Below are 25,349 nucleotides of genomic sequence, written 5' to 3'. Positions count from 1 at the left end.
ATACCGTTTTTCTCGCCATTAAATGGACTTTATAAATGTATCATTATTTTCATCATATCTTATAATTTACTATAATTTATTTGATAAAATATCATGAAAAAATGAAAAAACAAAAACAAAACACTTTTTCTAACTTTGACCCCCAAAATCTGTTACACATCTACAACCACCAAAAAACACTCATGCTAAATAGTTTCTAAATTGTGTCCTTAGGTTAGAAATACCCAATGTTTACATGTTCTTTGCTTTTTTTGAAAGTTATAGGGCAATAAATACAAGTAGCACTTTGCTATTTCCAAACCATTTTTTTCAAAATTAGCGATAGTTGATATCTATCAGGAACACTGATATCTGTCAGGAATCCCTGAATAACATAATTTATGCTTACCTGATAAATTTATTTCTCTTGTAGTGTATCCAGTCCACGGATCATCCATTACTTATAGGATATTCTCCTTCCCAACAGGAAGTTGCAAGAGTTCACCCACAGCAGAGCTGCTATATAGCTCCTCCCCTAACTGCCATATCCAGTCATTCGACCGAAAACATGCAGAGAAAGGAAAAACCATAGGGTGCAGTGGTGACTGTAGTTTAAATGAAAAAATTACCTGCCTTAAAATGACAGGGCGGGCCGTGGACTGGATACACTACAAGAGAAATAAATTTATCAGGTAAGCATAAATTATGTTTTCTCTTGTTAAGTGTATCCAGTCCACGGATCATCCATTACTTATGTGATACCAATACCAAAGCTAAAGTACACGGATGAAGGGAGGGACAAGGCAGGTACTTAAACGGAAGGTACCACTGCCTGAAAAAAAAATCCTTTCTCACAAAAATAGCCCCCAAAGAAGCAAAGTATGAAGCGCAGACCAAGACGCCGTCTTGTAAATCTGTTCAACAGAAGCCTCATTTTAAAAAGGCCCAAGTGAAAGCCACAGCTCTAGTAGAATGAGCTGTAATCCCTTCAGGAGGCTGCTGTCCAGCAGTCTCATAAGCTAAACGAATTATGCTTTTAACCAAAAAGAAAGAGAGGTTGCTGAAGTCTTTTGACCTCTCCTCTGTCCAGAGTAGACAACAAACAAAGTAAATGTTTGATGAAAATCTGAAGTAGCTTGTAAGTAAAACTTTAAAGCACGAACCACGTCCAAATTGTGTAATAGACGTTCCATATTTGAAGAAGGATTAGAATACAAGAATAGAACAACACTCTCTTGAGTGATATTCTTGTTGGATACCACCTTAGGTAAAAAACCCAGTTTTGATACGCAGGAGTACCTTATCCGTACGGAGGACCAGATAAGGAGAATCACATTGTAAAGCAGATAACTCGGAGACTCTACAAGCCGAGGAAATATCTACCAAAAAGGAACTTTCCAAGATAAAAAGTTTGATATCTATAGAATGAAAAGGTTCAAACGGAACTCCTTGAAGAACCTTAATAATCAGGTTTAAGCTCCATGGCGGAGCAACAGGTTTAGACACAGGCTTGGTTCTAACCAAAGCCTGACAAAATGCCTGAACGTCTGGAGTATCTGCCAGACGCTTGTGCAAAAGAATAGACAGAGTAGGAATCTGTCCTTTTAAGGAACTAGCTGACAACCCTTTTCTCAAAATCATCTTGGAGAAAAGATAGTATCCTGGGAATCCTGACTTTACTCCATGAGTAACCCTTGGATTCATATCAATAAGATATTTATGCTATATCTATGTTAAATTTTGCTAGTGACAGGCTTTCATGCCTGTATTAAGGTATCAATGACTGACTCGGAGAAGCCATGCTTTGATAACATCAAGCGTTCAGTCTCCAGGCAGTCCATCTCAGAGAAGTTTAATTTAGATGGTTGACAGGACCCTGAGGTAGACGGTCCTGTCTCAGAAGCAGAGACCATGATGGAAAGAATGACATGTCCACCAGATCTGCATACCAGGTCCTGCGTGGCCACGCAGGCGCTGTTAAAAACACCAAAGCACTCTCCTGCTTGATCTTGTGCAAAGATATCCGGAGGGAATTCCCACTTCCCCGGGAGAAAAGTCTGACGACTTAGAAAATCCACCTCCCAGTTCTCAACACCTGGGATATGGAGAGTTGATAGACCTGAGAGAGTCTCTGTCCAGAGAATTATTTAAAGACTTCTAACATCGCTAGGGAACTTCTGTTCCCCCTTGATGGTTGATGTAAGCCACAGTCGTGATATTGTCCGACTGAATCGGATGTACCTCAGAGTTGCTAACTGAGGCCAAGCCTGAAGAGCATGGAATATCGCTCCCAGTTCCAGAATATTTATTAGAAGGAGGGTCTCCTCCTGAGTCCACTATCCCTGAGTCTTCAGGGAGTCCCAGACTGTATCCCAACCTAAAAGGTTGGCATCTGTTGTAACAACTGTCCCATCTGACCTGCGGAAGGTCATACCCTTGGACAGATGGACCCGAGATAGCCACCAGAGAAGAGAATCTCTGGCCTCTTGGTCCAGATTTAAGAAGGGGACAAATCTGTGTAATACCCGTTCCATTGACTGAGCATGCATAGTTGCAGCGGTCTGAAATGTAGGCGTGCAAACGGTACTATGTCCCTTGCCGCTACCATTAGGCCGATTACATTCATGTGCCGAGCCACCGAAGGGCGCGGATGGAATGAAGAACACGGCAGTAATTTAGAAACTTTGACAACCTGGACTCCGTCAGGTAAATTTTCATTTCTGCAGAATCTATCAGAGTCCCTAGGAAGGAAACCCTTGAGATTGGGGATAGAGAACTCTTTCCTTGTTCACTTTCCACCCCTGCGATCTCAGAAATGCCAGTACTACATCCGTATGAGACTTTGGCAATTTGGATGTTCGATGCCTAAATAAGGGGCCACTTCTATGCCCCGCAGCCTAAGGACCGCCAAAGCTGCCAGCAAGCGTTTTAAATTACACTTTTATAAGAGTATGTATCTCTATTAATAAGCCTGATACCAGTCGCTATCACTGCATTTAAGGCTTTACTTACATTACTCCGGTATCAGCAGTATTTTCTAGCAAATTCCATCCCTAGAAAAATATTAACTGCACATATCTTATTGCAGGAAAACCTGCACGCCATTCCCTCTCTGAAGTTACCTCACTCCTCAGAATATGTGAGAACAGCAATTGATCTTAGTTACTTCTGCTAAGATCATAGAAAACGCAGGCAGATTCTTCTTCTAAATACTGCCTGAGATAAACAGTACACTCCGGTACCATTTAAAAATAACAAACTTTTGATTGAAGAAATAAACTAAGTATAAAACACCACACTCCTCTTACGACCTCCATCTATGTTGAGAGTTGCAAGAGAATGACTGGATATGGCAGTTAGGGGAGGAGCTATATAGCAGCTCTGCTGTGGGTGAACTCTTGCAACTTCCTGTTGGGAAGGAGAATATCCCATAAGTAATGGATGATCCGTGGACTGGATACACTTAACAAGAGAAATCCCTTTACATGTATACATTTGTTTTTAGTAGACAACCCAAAGTATTGATCTAGGCTCATTTTGGTATATTTCATGCCACCATTTCACCGCCAAATGAGATCAAATAATAAAAAAAATTGTTCACTTTTTCACAAACTTTAGGTTTCTCACTGAAATTTTTTACAAACAGCTTGTGCAATTGTGGCACAATTGGTTGTAAATGCTTCTCTGGGATCCCCTTTGTTCAGAAATAGCAGACATATGGCTTTGGCGTTGCTTTTTGGTAATTAGAAGGCCGCTAAATGCCGCTGCGCACCACCCGTGTATTATGCCCAGCAGTGAAAGGGTTAATTATGGAGCTTGTAGGGTTAATTTTAGCTTTAGTGTAGTGTAGTAGACAACCCAAAGTATTGATCTAGGCCCATTTTGGTATATTTCATGCCACCATTTCACCGCCAAATGCGATCAAATAAAAAAAATTGTTCACTTTTTCACAAACTTTAGGTTTCGCACTAAAATTATTTGCAAACAGCTTGTGCAATTATGGCACAAATGGTTGTAAATGCTTCTCTGGGATCCCCTTTGTTCAAAAATAGCAGACATACATGGCCTTTGCATTGCTTTTTGGTAATTAGAAAGCCGCTAAATGCTGCTGCGCACCACACTTGTATTATGCCCAGCAGTGAAGGGGTTAATTAGGGAGGTTGTAGGGTTAATTTTAGCTTAAGTGTAGAGATCAGCCTCCCACCTGACACATCCCACCCCCTGATCCCTCTCAAACAGCTCTCTTCCCTCCCCCATTCCACAATTGTCCCCCCCCATCTTAAGTACTGGCAGAAAGTCTGTGAGTACTAAAATTAAAGGCTTTTAAAAAAAAAAAAAAAAAAGATACATTCTGCTGTGTAGGATTCCCCCCTTAGCCTCCAAGCTCCCTGATCCCCCCCCAAAACGCTCTCTAACCCTCCCCCCTCTACCTTATTGTCCGCCATCTTGGGTACTGGCAGATACCCATATAATTAGCTTTTTTTTAAAAAATAAAACACCCAATTTTTCTGTAGTGTAGCTGCCCTCCCACTCAATAACCTATCTACCACCCCCTCCCAGATCCCTTAAATACAATTTTACCCCCTCCTCTCTCCCTCCTCCCCTTAACAAATTGTCCCAGAGTGTAGAGTTCCCACCCGCTCCCGCCCCCGTGTGCGCGCCCGCCTCCTGTCCCATGCGCGCGCCCACCTCCAGTCCCGTGCGCGCGCCCGGTGCCCCTGCAAGTGATCCCGCCCCCCTCTGATGAGTTTCCTCCAGCAATGTACTTTGTGTAATTGTGGGCGTCTGGGGTACTTTGTGTAATTCTGGTCGTCTGGGGTACTGTGTGTGATTGTGGGCGTCTGGGGCACTTTGTGTGATTGTGGGTGTCTGGGGTACTTTGTGTAATTCTGGTCGTCTGGGGTACTGTGTGTGATTGTGGGCGTCTGGGTCACTTTGTGTGATTGTGGGCGTCTGGGTGTACTTTGTGTGATTGTGGGCGTCTGGGGTACTGTGTGTGATTGTGGGCGTCTGGGGTACTGTGTGTGATTGTGGGCGTCTGGGGTACTGTGTGTGATTGTGGGCGTCTGGGGTACTGTGTGTGATTGTGGGCGTTGGGGTACTGTGTGCGATTGTGGGCGTCTGGGGCACTTTGTGCGATTGTGGGCGTCTGGGGCACTTTGTGCGATTGTGGGCGTCTGGGGCACTTTGTGCGATTGTGGGCGTCTGGGGTACTGTGTGTGATTGTGGGTGTCTGGGGTACTTTTTGCGATTGTGGGTGTCAATAACCTATCTCCCACCCCCTCCCAGATCCCTTAGATACAATTTTAACCCCTCCTCTCTCCCTCCTTCCCTTAACAAATTGTCCAATAGTGTAGCATTCCCACCCACTCCCGCCCCCGTGTGCGCACCCGCCTCCGGTCCCATGCGCGCGCCTGCCTCCGGTCCTATGCGCGGGCCCGCCTCCAGTCCCGTGCGCGTGCCCGGTGCCCCTGTACGTGATCCCACCCCCTCGGATGAGTTTCCTCCAGCAATGTACTTTGTGTAATTGTGGGTGTCTGGGGTACTTTGTGTAATTGTGGGCATCTGGGGCACTGTGTGTGATTGTGGGCGCCTGGGGTACTGTGTGTGATTGTGGGCGTCTGGGGCACTGTGTGTGATTGTGGGCGTCTGGGGCACTGTGTGTGATTGTGGGCGTCTGGGGCACTGTGTGTGATTGTGGGCATCTGGGGTACTGTGTGTGCTTGTGGGCGTCTGGGGTACTTTGTGTGATTGTGGGAGTCTGGGGTACTTTGTGTGATTCAGATAATTTGTTATGATTTTTGGAGGGGTGATTACATGCTTGAGAGACATTAGAGGCATTTTGTGATTGTGATGTCGGGAAAAAAACACTGACAACATCAGAAATCATTATTTATATAAAACAACTGATATTATGATCAACCCTTGGATTTGTACAGGGGGCGCTATCACACCACAATTGCACAAAAAGCTGGTGATAAGTGGGTTGGCACTGGGTTTGCTAATGGATTGTAATAACGCTGCTGTATTGTCACCATGCACAGTACATGGGGAATTATCACTGCACAATCACACGTAAAAAGCTTGTGATAATTGTGCTGTCACTGGGTTTGCAATGGATTGGAATGACTTTGTCTGATCACTCTGAGACAAACCATACAAAGGACTTTCTATACAAGCCGATGGGTTGGAATGGGGGGGCTCATGTCATGACAAAACTTAAATTATGCTTTAAAGATAATTTTCTTTTCTTCTAACAGAGAGAGTCCACAGCTGCATTCATTACTTTTGGGAAATACAGAACCTGGCCACCAGGAGGAGGCAAAGACACCCCAGCCAAAGACTTAAATACCTCTCCCACTTCCCTCATCCCCCAATCATTCTGCCAAGGGAACAAGGAACAGTATGAGAAATATCAGGATAAAAAAAAAGGTGCCAGAAGAACAAAATACAAGAAATTTAAAGCCGCCCCATAGAAAAAACACAGGCGGGGAGGTGTGGACTCTCCCTGTCAGAAGAAAAGAAAATTATCTGGTAAGCATAATTTAAGTTTTTCTTCTTAAACGGGGAGAGTCCAGAGCTGCATTCATTACTTTTGGGAAATCAATACCCAAGCTATAGAGGACATTGAATGCAAAAACGGCGGGAACAAAAAGGCGGCCGATTCTGAAGGGCACCACAGCCTGCGATAACCCAAACTCCCAAGAAAAAAACTGCTTCAATAGAAGCAGAAGGAACAAAAAGGAAAAGGACTGAGTAACTGCCCATCAGTTAGAACCATAAAGATCCTTGCTAGAGACCACTCAGAAATCACTGGACTCAACTGAGCACAAAAGCCTCTGAGGAGACGAAAGTCCTGCTGACTCGAAGCCCGCAAATAAAACCTTCTCCATGACCAATGGCAAGGGGGACACTAAATTCCCCACCACATTCTCCCAAAATAAGAAGGAAGAATCAGATAAGGAAGTCCGAAAAGACCTCCAGAAACAAACCCTAAAAAATCAAGGCAAACAAAAGAAGAAGCCGCTAGCATAACTCAAAAAAGAGTAGACTACAAGGATGTAGTAGGACAAAGCCGCGTAGAGAATACCCTACCGACGGATGAAAGCAAAGGAAGGAAAGTTCCAGACCACCTACTACATGGATCCCAAAGAACCAATGTAGCGCCCTAACCAGAACCGAAGTTAGGTTAGGTTAGATACCTATCCACATCTCCCTTCAGAACCTGAAGGGAAGGTACCCTCAACAAAGAGAGACCCTCGACCCACTGAACTCCTAGAATCAGATGAGGAAAACAACCTCTGGAGGAGCAAACTGGATAAACGCAGTAGACCAAATCCTTCCAAATAGAAGGAAATTGAAGACTTAACAGTATGCTAGTACACATTTAAGGTGCAAATAGCTGCAGCTGGTCCCAAACTGCAAATCCGCTTGCTAGGATGCTAAACTAACCATCTGGCTACTACAGCTGACCATGTAGTGAAAATCCCACTTCTCCGGAAGAGATAAAAAGGAACCGCCAGTAGGAACAAGGAGAAGTTCCCAGGACCGGGAAACCCAACCTGTTACTGGACCGGACAGATCCAAAGTCTATGAGATCTGGAAAAACAGAGTAACCAAAATGCCAAGTCAAAGACAAGGACTAGGTTAAAAACCGGACCCTGAAACCAGGAGCCGGATCCAAACCAATAACCCTTGAGGTACAACCACAAGGTTACTCCATCTGAAAATGACCTTGCCCAATAGTTGATGCAATCACTGCCATGCCCCCATGAGGTCTTGAACACTAATCTCCCATGTATGTATTCCAGCGAGATCTCCAAGGAGTCATCTGAACTCCCTCCCCTTTCAGAGGGGAGAAACTCTAGCTCCTGCCCAAAGGACTTCAGGAACCCTCAAGTATACTGCCATAGCAGGATCCGTAATCCCAGCTAACCCTGCTAGCTATGCAGGGACAGGACACCTATGACTGAGAACAATCCAAACATCGGACGCCCCACCCAGATGAATAAACTAGGACCAGCCTGACATCTAGCACAGAAGGGCCTCCTATAACTTGTAGAACAAGAAAACAACCTCTTAACAAGAAGTTAGCAAACCCAGTACCCAAACAGGACCAGCCTGTTGCCAAGGGCACAATGAGTCTGATATAGACCTCAAAGGAACAGAGATAACTAGTACCCAACCAGGACCAGCCTGATATACAGGGTGCGAAGAACTGTTCAAGGCCAACTGAAAGGTCTAAGCCCTAGCAGAGCTAGACTAAATAAATCGACAAATGGTAAACATGTAATCTCTGAGGCCTAAACAATGTCTTAACTGTCTTATTATTTAAACTTCCGCAGAAGCAACAGTTATCGCGACCACAAAATCACCAGTATCAAATCCCAGAGAAGAAAAAGTTTTCCAAAGGGAAAAACTACAACAGTCTTGAGCTCACAAAATGAAATAAAATACATCCTAACCGGATCAAAATAAAGGAAGGCAGCACCCACAGGTGAACGCCCAAGAAGAATGGACACACTAAAAAGGACCAGCCTGTCAGAATCCCGATTCCTCCAAAAGCTCAGAACTGGGAATGAGATACGCAAAAAAAAAGGGAGACAAGGAGAATGATCTACATCCCTCCACTCGTCTAACACTGCTTGCCGTCTGGGGCAGAAGACTGAGGATCGAACGACTTATCAGAACTGGGATCCTCCAACGCTGCCAACACATGCCTCTGCAGGACACGAAGGGGCGCCAGTGTAAAATTAAAGGCAAGACTCACCTCCACCGGGACATCTGGTGACCCTGGCCCCAAAGGATGTGCCCCTAAAGCCTGAGAGGACACCACTTCCCCAGAGGGCTGATCCGATACAGACGATCCCTCACCTGACGGACCCAGGTTAAGAGGACATGGATAAGATCTTCGCAAGTAATTCAGAAGATGTAAGTGCACCAATGCCATAGATATGGCTATGCGGAACCTTGCAGTAACCTCTGGAGGAAACAAGCCACCTTCCGGAAAAGGAGTAACAGCATTTTGGACACCTGCCTGTGTAGTAATAGAAGGTTCTAGGGAATGTACCTCACAGGATACAGAATCCTCAGGGGCGGATGGCTCAGCGGTCTCAAACCTCTCCAAATTAGGAGAAAAGAGCACTCTAAAGTGGCATACGGAACATAACTGATGGGGCTGGATTACCCGGGCCACCACATATTCTTCGCAAGAAACAGAATCTGAATCAGAGACATCCATCTCCAAAAACTCAGAATCCTCCATAACTTGAATGATTGAATTTATGGACAACAAAAAACAAATGTCGCCTTACACCCCCAATGGCTGGGGCACTCACCACCTCCTATGACCCAGACAAGTAGAGAAACAGACTCTTTCCGCCGCCACACAGTCAGGAATACAGAAATAGAGAACAAAAATGTGCACCCTGCAGGCCAGGAGAAAAGCGTGCCAGTCTACAAGAACTGCGCAGCCTGAAAAAGCCTTGTCAGGGTACCTGTGAAGTAACCTTAAATAAACTACAGATGTATTATGGAATCTAATATTTAAATTTTTAGCTAAATTCTAATTTGACATGAATTGTGTGGGCTGTAGCCATGGCAGACCAACCCCCACTTCTTGGTTACACAGGAAAGAACAAAAGGTTTAGACCTTTGTATAAGATAAGGCCAGTGGGCCACTTCAAAGTAAATATTAGCATTTTGAAACCCTCAGATGTGTATGTCCATATATGGAGTTTCCTGCCCAAAATGGATAATAGATTTACAGACCCCCCTCACTGCTCAATACAGAGAGAGCCTAAATGTCTGTAGAAACCCCTTTGGTGGAAGATATGCATCACTACAGCCAGGAATATAGTAATTAGCACAGACCTGTTAATTACCCCTGAGCCAACTAAATACACATAAGGCAGCTGAATTCATGTTTACCTACAGACATATGGAAATGCTGTGCCTAAATCTTCATAATAATTTAAAATACACAGATCATATTAAAATATATATATATATATATATATATATATATATATATATATTGATCTGAAACTGATACTATATTGGATACGTCTGCTGTATTGAACAAGTAGCTAAACATGCAATTTAAAATATCTAATTTATTTTAAGAATTAATAACCTATTCTTTTTATTTTTCAGGCATCTGACAAGTACACGTGTGGTTGTCCCATAAATTGTGTCATATGTTTTTGTGCACTCAGAAAGAGGTGTACTGAATGTGAAATATGCTGTGTTTGTATGAATATAAGAAAATAATCAAATGCAACTTTAAATGGATTTTAAGATAATACTAGTATGATGCTAGAAATAATACTGATCAGTTCATATGAAAATAATCAGAAAAAAATGGCACAATATGGTCCATGTATATTAAACATATGACTTAAAGGGACAGTCTAGGCCAAAATAAACTTTCATGATTCAGATAGAGCATGTAATTTTAAACAAATTTCCAATTTACTTTTATCACCAATTTTGCTTTGTTCTCTTGGTATTCTTAGTTGAAAGCTTAACCTAGGAGGTTCATATGCTAATTGCTTAGACCTTGAAGCCCACCTCTTTCAGATTGCATTTTAACAGTTTTTCACCACTAGAGGGTGTTAGTTCACGTATTTCATATAGATAACACTGTGCTTGTGCACGAGAAGTTATCTGGGAGCAGGCACTGATTGGCTAGACTGAAAGTCTGTCAAAAGAACTGAAAAAATGGGCAGTTTGCAGAGGCTTAGATACAAGATAATCACAGAGGTTAAAAGTATATTATTATAAATGTGTTAGTTATGCAAAACTGGGAAATGGGTAATAAAGGGATTATCTATCTTTTAAAACAATAAAAATTCTGGTGTAGACTGTCCCTTTAATACAAGGAATAGTGAGCATATTAAATATACAATTATATGATATAGTTTACTGTAACCATGTTAAAAATGAAACTGTTTGTCTTTGCTGCCCCGATGGCCTAAATCCAATATTACAGCCAAAAGGCATTTGGCTGTTGAAAATTAAATTTCCCAGTAGCCAATCAGGGAGGTGTCTCCCAAATAACCAATCAGGGACAAGCTTCCGAAGGGCCTATCATCCCAATTTCACAGAGGATAAGAATAAAAAGGGGTGGGGTTATATTGCGTGATATAACCTCAGGCAAGAGAAAAAAAAGGGTCTCTGCTGCTGAGCTTTTGACTGACAAACTGTTGCTTTGGAATCCAGTCTCTGACGTGCAAATCTGGGCCTAACTTTCATCTATCTTGCAAAAATGTACCTCTTAATTTATGAAGTGAAATTGGACTTATCGGAGAAAAATTTAAACATTAATTTTTTTATTTGGGTAAAGTATAAGAAACTGTTAAGTATATTTAATATTTTAAATCAATGGCTATAGTTAGATTACAGTTAGTAATTTTAAAAGGGCACAATTTGTATTTTAAGCTCATCTTCATAGTCCTCTGTAGTTTAACTAGTCATTATTGCTAAATATTTTATTTACTAGACAGGGTTTTACACTCCAGATTTATGTCAGTCATTATAGTGAACTCTTTCAGAACTGTACATAAACTGGTTATTGTGATTAAATTCCTGGTAGTTATAAATTAAGCATAGTAAATTGATAATCCATATTGGACATTGAACTAGAGTTATTGGTTAATAACAGAAGATTCTGGTATTTTATTGTGGTATTTTAATGTGTTCATTGTGAATAAGGTAAATTGTAAAAGGTATATTTTTATGATTTTTGTATAGAATATTGTAACAGCATAAGCGTGTATAGTTTGATTCATAATCTGGTTCCTATAAATATAATTCACTGTGTTTATACATTTTAACTAATCTAAAGAATTTAGGAATTTATATTAATTTTAATTGTTTAGTGTATATACATTTTAATTGGGGTTTTAGTTAAAATAATAATAATAATAATAAATAAATTGTATTATAACCCGGCCATAGACTGACATATTATTTGGAGGCACTGCATATTACTGATATTATTAAATTTATCACATTGATATAATATACTTGTAGTAAATAGAGATGATAAAAAAAATATATATATATATAAAAAAAATAATTATTGATTACATTTTTTTTTAATTTTTCTTATTTCAAAATTAATATTAATATTTTTGAAAAAAATATTTTTTTTTCTTATTGGTCAAAATTGTATTAGCATTTTAATTTAACTAAATACTAAGCTAATATAATAATGTCTGTTACTAGAAGTGAATCAATTAATTCTATACATAGTGTTGAAATATGTTCCCCAAGATTACCCCTCACTCAGGGTGATGTTCTTAAGATGGACATTATAGGCCACATTAAAAAGAGGTGTAAGATTACGGGTGATTTAAATGATTATATGGATATGCTTGCAATTAAGGCTAAAAATATTGCTATTGATGATGGAAAGTGGAATGAAAAAAGTGAATTGTTCCAAGAATTATCCAAAATTAATAAATGCAAAAATTCTAACAAGCGAGATGAGTATATACTGAAATCTTGGACCCTTGTTATATGCATTATTGTCAAAATGTCCCTCCTCTTTATAGAAAAGGAATTGCAAACACAGGGACTAGAAGATAATCTTCGCTACTCACGCAGATGCAAAGAGAATTTAAATATAGTCAAGAATAAAATTGATGAATTTGCTCAAAACATGGCCACCTTACAAAAATATAACCAGAGTTTAGTAGCTCAGATTGAAGATTTGCATAAGCAGCTTGCCCAAAGCCAAAGAAAGCTAAATGGTTTAAAAAGGCCGTATCATCATAATGAAAGCCCCATTAGCAATGAGGATAATGCAGATAATTCTAACTCCGTTAAGGAAAACAGCAGAAATGAACTGCAGAAATTCTCCCAAGGGGAGAAAGTCTCCCAAGGGGTAGGGCTACGTAAAGTATCCTCTAGGAAGCCCCAAGAGTGCATCAGAGATCGCAATCTAAATAAGTCAAACCTGAATTTAGGGGGTCAATGTCGGGAGAGAAAGCATGTCTAGATGTGGGCGTAGCTTGTTCTCAGACAACTATTTTTTCCCACAGGTACTACATACAGCTAAATGGACTAACACCCGACAAACCTAAAATAAAAGAATTTGATGGTTCACTAATAGGAGTTGGGGGAGACTCACTCAAAGGCTACGGTATGGCATGGTTAAAACTAAGACTGGGGAATAGGGTAATAAGAAACCCTGTCATAGTGGATCTGCCAACTGAACGTTTGATAATTGGTAGTGATCTCCTGAAGCGATTAAGCACCATAATTGATTGCATAAAAAATGTAATTTGGTCACAAATAAAAAGGCCTATTAATTATGAGCGATCCGGTATATCTCACACCAGACATAACTGTCACGTGGTGGAAGGGAAGCCAGATGCTGTGGAGATTCATTTCAGGAATGACTCTATACCTGAAATCACTATCCTACAAATAGATGATCAGACTCCTTTAAGTGGCTCTGATGGTAATGTTTTTTAAATTTCGCCTGGAAAGATAGCAAATATTTCCTTAGACAGCGATGTATTAACCATATCTCTCAAACAAGAGGGATCATAAAATCCCTAAAGGGGGAAGCCACACTCAATACCTCGCAGGAATTGAGAGAGTTAAATAGGATCTATTTATCCCTATACAAGTGCATGACCTTGGGAAAACCAAGTATTCCAAATTAAGCTTAAAACAGGAAGCTAGCTACATAAGCGAAGGTTTATTAGTGCAGATCGCTGAACCTAAGGTGATTAAATATCTTTCTCCCCAAGACCACTGTGTCCATAACCTGGATGACAGATCTGAAAGCTATAATGTCACAGCTAAATGTTTATTATATATCGCAATAGGTAATAAATCAGCAAAGTACCTGTTTTTAGTTTAAAATACTCCCCATAATCAAATATACATTGGCATTGATCTCTTACATAGATATACCATACAAATAGATTTGATTAACTATTGCATCTGGAGCAGGTTAAAGGGGGGCCCTGAAATATTTCAGGATGAAAATGCCGCCCTGAAATCAAACCAGCAAATGCCATATGCTGTGAATATGCAGGTGTCTAACCATGTTGTAATCCCTGATGGGGCTGACAAACTCCTCGTACCCTTACAGGTAAAATGAGGTCAGAAATTAAAAAAAAACTTCTGAAACACGGATTTGCCTCTCCCATAGAATAAAAAAATCTGGGTATAACAATGACCCATACTCCTATGATAAATATTGGAACAATTCCAATACATGTTATTGTGCATAACATGAACCCACATGATATCACCTTATCCAAGGGAACTACCATAGGATATGCGCTGGAATCAAGTTATTACACTTTTGGATTCCAGAATAATGTAATTGGGCTAATACCTGAAGGATACTTAACTGAAGAACAATTAATAGAACAATCCTTTGCATCTATGCCAGAGGGATTGTTTACAATTCAGTCTATTTATCCCTTCAGCTCCTAGGAAGGCATCTGTAAAATTGAAGAAGCCTCTCTAGTATTTGATCAGCCGATCAAACAGCAAGAATACCCCAATACCCAGAATCATGGGGGCAATGTCAATTATAATCAAGGGGATCTCACCTCTAGGTTGGAAGAAGCCTATGAGATAAGACAGCCTGAAATCTTTCCAGGATTTCAGCAAATAGTCGGAGAAAATCTCCTTAGCTAATGGCTGTTCCAGTGATAATGAACGCCGACAGCTATGAGAACTCCTGATGGAGTACAAGGATATATTTGCTAGATATTCTTATGACTGTGGGACTACAGACTTGCACATTGCAAGAATCCAAACAGATCCCAATGCACCACCTGTCTTTGTTAAACAATACAGACTTCCTTTCACCTCATATGATTCTCTTGCAGAAATCATAAGGAACCCGGAAGAAAGAGGTATTATCAGACAGGTGCATAGCTCTTACAACAATCCTATTCTAGGTGTTCTTAAGCCCAATAGACAATGGCGTTTGTGTGCTGACTTAAGACAGCTAAACAAACGAGTGTACATGTCTGGCTGGCCTGTGCCATATATTGACCATTTCCTAGCACAGATGCAGGGATCTAAAATATTCACTGCCATTAATTGTGCACAGGGATATTGGACCATCAAGGTACATGAGGAGGACCAGTATAAGTGTGCATTCTTGTTCCAAAAGGTCCAGTATGCATTCCAAAGGCTCCCGTTTGGATACATAAATTCAGGACATTAATTTGCTGTATTCATGCATAAGTCTATGCCTGATGCACTGGAAAGGGGGACCTTATCTTATGTTGATGATGTTTTAATCAAAAGCACAGACTTTGAGAAACACATCACAGAACTCAAACATGTCCTCAGCCAACTTAAAAGGGCAGGTGTCAAATTATCCCTACAAAAAGCTCAATGGTGCCGCTCTCGGGTAAACTTCTTAGGACATGAAGTTACTTCTGAAGGGTTAAATCCTCAGAAGAAAAAGGTGGAAACTATAATAAATTCCAAAAACTCAAGTAACTTAAAAGAATTGAGATCATTCCTGGTTTTGACAAATTATTCTCGCAAATTTATTGATAATTATGCAGAATTAGCTAAACCACTGCTACTTCTTCAAAAAAAGTATGTGAAATGGCACTGGAGTGAGGCTTAAGAGACAGCCATCAGAGAGCTGAAGAGAAAACTCACTCAAGCACCTTGCTTAGTGTACCCTGAAGGGGGTAAATCTTTCTTCTTATAGACGGGCTACACAGATATAAGCATGAGTACTGTTTTATATGAAAAGCATGATAATCTAAGCAAAGTCATTGCTTATGCGAGCAAAACTCTATCCCCAGTAGAAATAAAATTTAGCGATTGCGAATGAAGCCCTCTTATCTACTGTATGGGCTCTACAAAATTTCCGCAGAAATATATAGGGCGAGAAAATTATTGTAGAAACGGCCCACCAGCCTTTGCTATATCTGCGAAGTGAGAGAATAAGAGATGGGAATTTGTCTTATAGCCGCATAACAGCTTGGATTCTTTCCTTACAAGGCTGGCCTTTAGAAATTCGCTACAAGCAGAATAAAAATAATCCAGTCGCACATGGACTTGCTGAGCTCCATGACTGTACTGCTAAGGATCATGGGGAAGAGTTATTAGAAGATGATTTCCTGGAGGAACAATTGCTTTCCCCATATAAGATATACAATGAGGACCATTGTCAAACATTACCTTGGGTATATGTTGATGTATGCAGCAACCGGGAAGCGCTCAAACACTCAAACATTAGCTGTGTGTAAAGTCCCTGACGATCAGTGCGCTTCACGTAGTCAGACACACCCCCTTGACGTAGTGGTAATATGTTCTCAGAATACTCAGCTGTCCTGGTGCGGAGAAAAGAGCGCTTCCATCAACGCTCAAACAATAGAACAACACCAGCAATCAGCGCACCCAGTAAAGCTGAGAGAAACAAACGATGTTGAGCTGTGAAATACCTGTTTATTTAGTAGAAAAAACAAATGCTCAATATAATTGGTAAATATCCATGTAATGCCAAAACTGGTAAGAAAGGCATAAATAGCAAGTGACAGGCAAAATTAGGCAGGAAAAAATAGGTCAGACGCGTTTCCTATGTCAAAAGCATGTTACTCCTCAGTGACTGAGGAGTAACATGCTTTTGACATAGGAAACGCGTCTGACCTATTTTTTCCTGCCTAATTTTGCCTGTCACTTGCTATTTATGCCTTTCTTACCTGTTTTGGCATTACATGGATATTTACCAATTATATTGAGCATTTGTTTTTTCTACTAAATAAACAGGTATTTCACAGCTCAACATCGTTTGTTTCTCTCAGCTTTACTGGGTGCGCTGATTGCTGGTGATGGTATATGTTGATGGTTGTTCTTACCATGCCACTATTGATAATGAGCACAGATTAGTTGCCAGCATTGGTATAACTTGGGCAAATGGATTCCCAAATATTTCTATAGGTTTCAACATTGGACCAAGATCCAGTCAAGTTGCAGAACTCACTGCTGTTCTAAAAACCATTGAAATGGCTATTGAACATGGTATTCATGAATTTGTGATCATTACCGACTCAAATTACGTGCGTGACAGTTTTGTTGAATACCTGCCAACTTGGAAAAGAAATGGCATGGTATCCAATGGTTTAACCATACACTGGAAAAAAGACCAAGGGTCATTCCAGGGTTTCAAGTCCTGATAAGCAAGGCAATGATCTTGCTGATTCATTAGCCAAACAAGGAGCAATAACTGGAGAACTCCTTAATATCGACCACTTAATGGGTGCAATTCAGGTAGAAGCCATTACCAGAAACCAGGCTAAACAACAGAGTGAGCCTAACTTGGTACAATGGAGTCAGGATTCTCCTAGTGAGGACCTGATCAATAGTCAAAAAGAAGACCCCATTGTAGGCATCTTCTATTAACACATAGAAGATCCTGAAAGCAACCCCATCTCAAAAGATGATTGTATTGGCAAGGAAGATCTTAGAATCTTAATGAAATCCAGATCACAATTCAAGTTACAGGATGGTTTGTTAATTAGAACCTCCAAAACTGGCATCCAACAATGGGTGGTACCTACAAGGTTCAGAGGTCTAATGCTTCAACATGCCCATGATGCCCCCACATCTGGCCATCGTGGCGCCCAATTAAAGTATGAAATATTGCGTGATTACGCCTTTTGGCCGCACATGTTGAAAGATGTTCAAACATATTGTCAAGGTTGTTTAATCTGTCCACAGTTCTAACCCACTGCACCAACGCATAGAGCACCATTGCAGAAAAGGGGGATGGTAATGCCATGGTCAGATATACAAATTGATTTTATTGGTCCAGTAACTAGGTCATCAAGAGGTAACAAATACATGTTAACAGTGACATGCCTGTTCACTAAATGGGTAGAGTGCATCAGTGCACCTAACAATACTGCTGAAACATGCGCAGCATTGCTCATCAACCATGTGTTTTCCAGATTTGGTTTACCCCAGCGAATCGAATCTGATCGAGGGACCCACTTCACTAGTGTAGTGATAACCAAAATGTGGAAAATACTAGGAGTCAAAAGAAAGCTCCATATTGCTTATAGAGCTGCCTCGAGTGGTGGTGTAGAGCGTTACAACCAATCCATTGTGAAAATCCTCAAAAAGTTTGTAAATGAAACGGGTAAAGACTGGGATGTAAAATTACCTCTAGCCCTAATGGCATTAAGAGCAACTCCAAGTAGTGATACTAAGATGTCCCCTTTTGAATTGATGACTGGTAGAAGAATGGTTCTACCTCAACATCTACTGTACTGCACATCAGACCAGAACTTGATAAATGCTGCCAATATGCATCAATATGTGGAGAACCTAAGGAAGCACCTGCAATATGCCTTTGCATTTGCTCAAAGGAACATAGAAAAATCCGCAACTGGCACTAAAACCTATTATGATCTCAAAGCGTCTAAAAAGGAAAATTAAATGATAAAGTTTATCTTTATAACTTTGGAAGAGATCAGGTTAATGAGAAGAAATTTATTCCATCATGGAAGGGTCCTTTTGTCATTACTGACAAAATATCTCGTCGCCTATAAAATTAGGATTCCTAAAAACGATACTTTTATGGATAAATGGGTCCATATTAATCAGTTCCGAGCATGCCATCCTAGATCCCAACTACAAGTCATAGAGGGAGAATTAAATATCATATCCCCAAATACATTAGACATATTGCAGTTTAAAGATGCCTAGCTAATGAGCATAAGGGCTCAAAAATAACAGACCCTCTTCATAGAAAATTGTCTATGATGCATACTGTCAATGCACTCACCAAGCACCACTGACTTTAAGCCAATTCAAATACATGTGACCTACATCTATTTAAAATTGGAAGGGGGAACTATGTTAGGGTACCTGTGAAGTAACCTTAAATAAACTACAGATGTATTATGGAATCTAATAGTTCAATTTTTAGCTAAAATCTAATTTGACATGAATTGTGTGGGCTGTAGCCATGGCAGACCAACCCCCACTTCTTCTTGGTTACACAGGAAAGAACAAAAGGTTCAGACCTTTGAATAAGATAAGGCCAGTGGGCCACTTCAAAGTAAATATTAGCATTTTGGAACCCTCAGATGTGTATGTCCATATATGGAGTTTCCTGCCCAAAATGGATAATAGATTTACAGACGCCCCCCTCACTGCTCAATACAGAGAGAGCCTAAATGTCTGTAAAAAAAACCTTTGGTGGAAGATATGCATCACTAAAGCCAGGAATATAGTAATTAGCACAGACCTGTTAATTACCCCTGAGCCAACTAAATACACATAAGGCAGCTGAACTCATGTTTACCTACAGACATATGGAAATGCTGTGCCTAAATCTGCATAATAATTTAAAATACACAGATCATATTAAAAACACACACACGTATATATATATTTTGATCTGAAACTGATACTATATTGAATAAATGTCTGCTGTATTGAACAAGTAGCTATGCAGTCAATTTAAAATGTCCAATTTATTTTAAGAATTAACAACCTATTCTTTTTATTTTTCAGGCATCTGACAAGTATACGTGTGGTTGTCCCATAAATTGTGTCATATGTTTTTGTGCACTCAGAAAGAGGTGTACTGAATGTGAAATATGCTGTGTTTGTATGAATATAAGAAAATAATCAAATGCAACTTTAAATGCATTTTAAGATAATACTAGTATGATGCTAGAAATAATACTGATCAGTTCATATGAAAATAATCAGAAAAAAATGGCACAATATGGTCTATGTATATTAAACATATGACTTATTAATACAAGAAATAGTGAGCATATTAAATATACAATTAAATTATATAGTTTACTGTAGCCATGTTAAAAATGAAACTGTTTGTCTTTGCTGCCCCCAATGGCCTAAATCCAATATTACAGCCAAAAGGCATTTGGCTGTTGAAAATTAAATTTCCCCGTAGCCAATCAGGGAGGCCTCTCCCAAATAACCAACCAGGGACAAGCTTCCAAAGGGCCTATCATCCCAATTTCACCGAGGATTAGAATAAAAAGGGGTGGGGTTATATCGCGTGATATAACCTCAGGCAAGAGAAAAAAAAGGGTCTCTGCTGCAGAGTTTTTGACTGACAAACTGTTGCCTTGGAATCCAGTCTGACATGCAAATCTGGGCCTAACTTTCATTACCTCTTAATTTATGATGTGAAATTGGACTTATTGGAAAAAAATTGAAACATTAATTTGGTTATTTGTGTAAAGTATAAGAAACTGTTAAGTATATTTAATATTTTAAATCAAAGGCTATAGTTAGATTACAGTTATTAATTTTAAAAGGGCACAATTTGTATTTTAAGCTCATGTTCATAGTCATGTGTAGTTTAACTAGTCATTATTGCTAAATAATTTATTTACTAGACAGGGTTTTACACTCCAGATTTATAAGTCAGTCATTATAGTGAACTCTTTCAGAACTGTACATAAACTGGTTATTGTGATTAAATCCCTAGTAGTTATAAATTAAGCATAGTAAATTGGTAATCCATATTGGACATTGAACTAGAGTTATTGGTTAATAACACAAGATTCTGGTATTTTATTGTGGTATTTTAATGTGTTCATTGTGAATAAGGTAAATTGTAAAAGTATATTTTTATGATATTTGTATAGAATATTGTAATAGCATAAGCGTGTATAGTTTGATTCATAATCTGGTTCCTATAAATATAATTCAATGTGTTTATACATTTTAACTAATCTAAAGAATTTAGGAATTTATATTAATTTTAATTGTTTAGTATATACTTTTTAATTGGGGTTTTATTTTAAAGAATAATAATAAATAAATTGTATTATAACTCGGCCATATACTGACAGCCTGTATGTTCCATAATAGCCACGAGCCCAAACGTCACTACACATAAGCAGACAGAATCACATAACAAACATGATTAAAGTCCTCCACTGTTCAATAACCCCCCTCAGGAGATATTAACCCTTGATTCCATAAAGATAAAGGAGTCCCACTGAGACCCTGTCTTCTATCATCACATGTATTCCCACATTGAAAAGGAAAATTAAACAATCTTACCAGAATCTATGCCGTGGAACAGTAACACAGTCCTTCAAGTTTGACAGGTAGTAGCATTGCTTCTGACATGGACTTGAGTGAAGAAAGCAGGCAGTGAAACTCGTCAACGCTGATTGCTTATGGAGCTATTAATATGAGTCGGGATGGTTTCGCAGAAAGACTCTCCCTGCATCTCTGGACTCTAACTTTCATCCATGCATTTACTGAGAGGCTGACAGGACTACTTAAAACTCCAGTCCCATCTTGAAGAGTACTACCCTCCATAAGAGACTACTCCATAATCTTCTGACACTTCTCTGCCAACCTCCTGTTATGAAAGGCAAGGAATGACTGGGGGATGAGGGAAGTGGGGGAGGTATTTAAGCCTTTGGCTTGGGTGTCTTTGCCTCCTCCTGGTGGTCAGGTTCTGTATTTCCCAAAAGTAATGAATGCAACTGTGGACTCTCCCCGTTTAAGAAGAAAAAAAGCTGGGAGTGGTCAGATGGGGACAAGAATGTTCAATGTATGTTTTATACAACAATATTTTGTTATCTTGTTGTTCAGTGACCACCTAGTGATGTACCTATATCTCTGTGTGACAATATGGACGGGTGTTAGTGACAGTCACATGTAACATACACGTAATTATTTTATACTTGCAGTAGAAGTTCTGGGTGCTGCTCTCACATAACCAGTAATAATTTAGTTCAGTTATTTTACTTATATAGTTCCTGTAAATTACATGTCAGAGTCTAGTATCTCACAGTAGTTACAAGTAATAGAAATAAGCAGCAAGTGACAATCAGACTCTATTAGATCAAGTGCAGTGATTGGTTGAGGAATCTAATTTACCCCTCACTGATGCTTCTAAGCTTCTCATTGCTCCCGTTATTGGTAACACTCACCCCAAAGCACAGTAAGTGGCTCCTTCAGGCTGCTGTGATCCACATGACAGGAGAAACTGTCCCCGACCTTAGGTATCACCTCCACAGTGACCCTGAGCTGATAGGTCCCATCAGGGTTGGGGAGGACCTGTGCTGCCTCCTCTGACATTAAATCGATTTCTCCGTTCTTCACCCACTTGACATACACAGCTTTAGGGTAAAACCCGTACACCCGGCAGTGAAGCTTTGTCACAGCATCTGATTGGTGACCAGAAACCTTCACTTGTGAGATAACTAATAAAGACAAAACACATTATTACTGATATTATGTGAGAGAACTAATAAAGATAAAACCCATTATTACTTATATTATGTGAGAGAACTAATAAAGACAAAACACATAATTACTTATGTGAGAGAACTAATAAGGACAAAACACATTCAGCTAGATTGCGAGTTTTGAGCGCTATAGGGATTTTAGTGACCTCCACAAAAGCGGCGTTATTTCACCTCCCTATAGCGCTGGTATTACAGGTTTAAAAAAAAGCAGGCTTTTGTGTGGGAAATGGTTGCGTTGAGCTCCATACCGCACCGAAATCAAGCGCTGCTTTGACGTGCTCGTGCACGATTTCCCCATAGACATCAATGGGGAGAGCAGGCAAAAAAAAAGCCTAACACCTGCGATTGCGGAATGAAAAGCTTCGTAACACGGCCCCATTGATGTCTATAGGAAAAATTAAAACTAATTTATAAACTTAACACCCTAACATAAACCCCGAGTCTAAACACCCCTAATCTGCTGCCCCCGACATCGCCGCCACCTACATACAGTTATTAACCCCTAATCTACCGCCCCCAATATCGCCGCCATCTACATACAGTTATTAACCCCTAATCTGCCACCCCCAACATCATTGCAACCTACATAAAACTATTAACCCCTAATCTGCCACTCCTGATGTTGCCGCCACTATACTAAAGTTATTAACCCCTAAACCTCTGGCCTCCCACATCACTACCACTAAATAAATCCATTCCTCCCTAAACCTAACACTAACCCTAACGTAACCCTAACAACCCCTAACTTTAAAATAATTAAAATAGAGCTAAACTAAAGTTACAATTATTAACTAAATAATAATAACTATTTAAAACTAAATACAAACTTACCTGTAAAATAAAACCTAAGCTAGCTACAAGATAACTAATAGTTATATTGTAGCTAGCTTAGGTTTTATTTTTATTTCACAGGTAAGTTTATATTTATTTTAACTAGGTAGACTAGTTAGTAAATAGTTATTAACTATTTAATAACTACCTAGTTAAAATAAATACAAACTTACCTGTGAAATAAAACCTAACCTGCCTTACACTAAAACCTAACATTACAAAAAAAACTAAACACTAAAATTACTAAAAATAAAAATAACTAAATTACATAAAAAAAACAAACACTAAATTACAAAAAATAAGAAACAGATTATCAAAAATAAAAAAGAATTACACCTAATCTAATAGCCCTATAAAAATAAAAAAGCCCCGCCAAAATAAAAAAAAACCCTAGCCTACAATAAACTACCAATGGCCCTTAAAAGGGCCTTTTGTGGGGCATTGCCCCAAAGATATCAGCTCTTTTACCTGTAAAAAAAATACAAACACCCCCCAACAGTAAAACCCACCACCCCCACAACCAACCCCCAAAAAATAAAATAACTATCTAAAAAAAAACTAAGCTCCCCATTGCCCTGAAAAGGGAATTTGTATGGGCATTGCCCTTAAAAGAAACTTCATTCTACATTGACCATCGGAAGAAGAGGATGCTCAGCGCCGGATGTCTTGAAGATGGACCCGCTCCGCGCCGGATGGATGAAGATAGAAGATGCTGTCTGGATGAAGACTTTTGCCCACTTGGATGAAGACTTCTGCCGGCTTCGATGAGGACTTCTGCCCGCTTGGATGAAGACTTCTGCCGGCTTGGATGAAGACTTCTGCCGCCTGGATGAGGATGGATGTCCGGTCTTCAAAAACTGTAAGTGGATCTTCGGGGGTTAGTGTTAGGTTTTTTTAAGGGTTTATTGAGCGGGTTTTATTTTTGATTAGGGTCTTTGGGCAATGTTAAATATTTGATAATTTCTTTTTATTTTGTGTAATTTAGTGTTTATTTTTTTTTGTAATTTAGAATTTATTATTTTTTGTAATTTAGATAATTGTATTTAATTAATATAATTTATTTAATTGTAGTGTAATGTTAGGTGTTAGTGTAAGACAGGTTAGGTTTTATTTTACAGGTAACTTTGTATTTATTTTAACTAGGTAGTTAGTAAATAGTTAACTACTATTTACTAACTAGTCTACCTAGTTAAAATAAATACAAACTTACCTGTAAAAACAAAATTTATGCTTACCTGATAAATGTATTTATTTCTTGACACGATGAGTCCACGGATCATCATAATTACTGTTGGGAATATCACTCCTGCCCAGCAGGAGGCGGCAAAGAGCACCACAGCAGAGCTGTTAAATATCTCCTCCCTTCCCTCCCACCCCAGTCATTCGACCGAAGTAAAGGAGAGAAAGGAAAAACAAGGTGCAGAGGTGTCTGAAGTTTATAACATACTAACAACCTGTCTAAATAACAGGGCAGGCCGTGGACTCAGCGTGTCAAGAAATATATACATTTATCAGGTAAGCATAAATGTTGTTTTCTTTCTTCTGACACGATGAGTCCACGGATCATCATAATTACTGTTGGGAATCAATACCCAAGCTAGAGTACACAGATGATAAGGGAGGGCAAAGACAGGAAACCTAAATGGAAGGCACCACTGCTTGAAAAAAAAACAAAAAAAAACCCCACCTTTCTCCCAAAAAGACCTCAGCCGATGCAAAAGAGTCAAATTTATAGAAGTTTGAAAAAGAAAGAATAGAGGACCAGGTTGCAAACTTGCAAATGTGTTCCATAAAAGGCTTCATTGTTAATGCCCACAAGGTAAAGAAGTAGCCGTAGCCTACTGTCTTTAACGTTGAACAGAAAACTGACGAAAATCCTTAGTTGTCTGTACAAAGAATCCTAATACATGTACCACATCCTGCAAAGAAGGATTAGGACACCAGGAAACAACCACAATCTCTTAATTAAAGTTCCATTCCGAAACTACTTTAGGGAGAAACACTAATTTAGTACGTAAAAACCCACCTTATCCGATGAAAAATAGGGTAAGGAGGCTCATACTGAAATGCCGAGAGCTCTGACTCCACGAGCAGAGGAAATCAACTTGAAATCTAAGGAATGCAACGGCTCAAACTGAGCCCCTTGAAGGACCTTAAGAACTAAACTAAGACTACAAGGAGAAGTAACTGAGTTGAACACAGGCCTGATCCTGACCATGGCCTGACCAAATGATTGTACGTCTTGGAATTGACCAGACGTTTAAGTAACACAATAGA

At 39.6% G+C, this 25,349-nt stretch overlaps 1 protein-coding gene across 2 annotated transcripts in view; it reads right to left on the bottom strand.

Moving 5' to 3' along the window:
• Positions 1-25,349, bottom strand: part of LOC128667049 (H-2 class I histocompatibility antigen, Q9 alpha chain) — a 614,967-nt gene that overhangs the window by 504,801 nt on the left and 84,817 nt on the right. Inside the window, exon 4 of one of the 2 annotated variants that reach the window (XM_053721928.1) lies at positions 21,924-22,196. The exons of the other annotated variant lie outside the window; for it this stretch is intronic. Within the exon in view, the coding sequence (XP_053577903.1) occupies positions 21,924-22,196 (273 nt within the window). The remainder of the gene's footprint in view (positions 1-21,923; positions 22,197-25,349) is intronic. 2 annotated transcript variants of the gene reach the window in all.

This window comes from Bombina bombina, chromosome 7, assembly GCF_027579735.1.
Source record: "Bombina bombina isolate aBomBom1 chromosome 7, aBomBom1.pri, whole genome shotgun sequence".
In the NCBI taxonomy this organism is placed as follows: Eukaryota; Metazoa; Chordata; class Amphibia; order Anura; family Bombinatoridae; genus Bombina; species Bombina bombina.
Note: the sequence above shows the minus strand (reverse complement) of the source record. Positions and strands in the feature narration are given on the sequence as shown.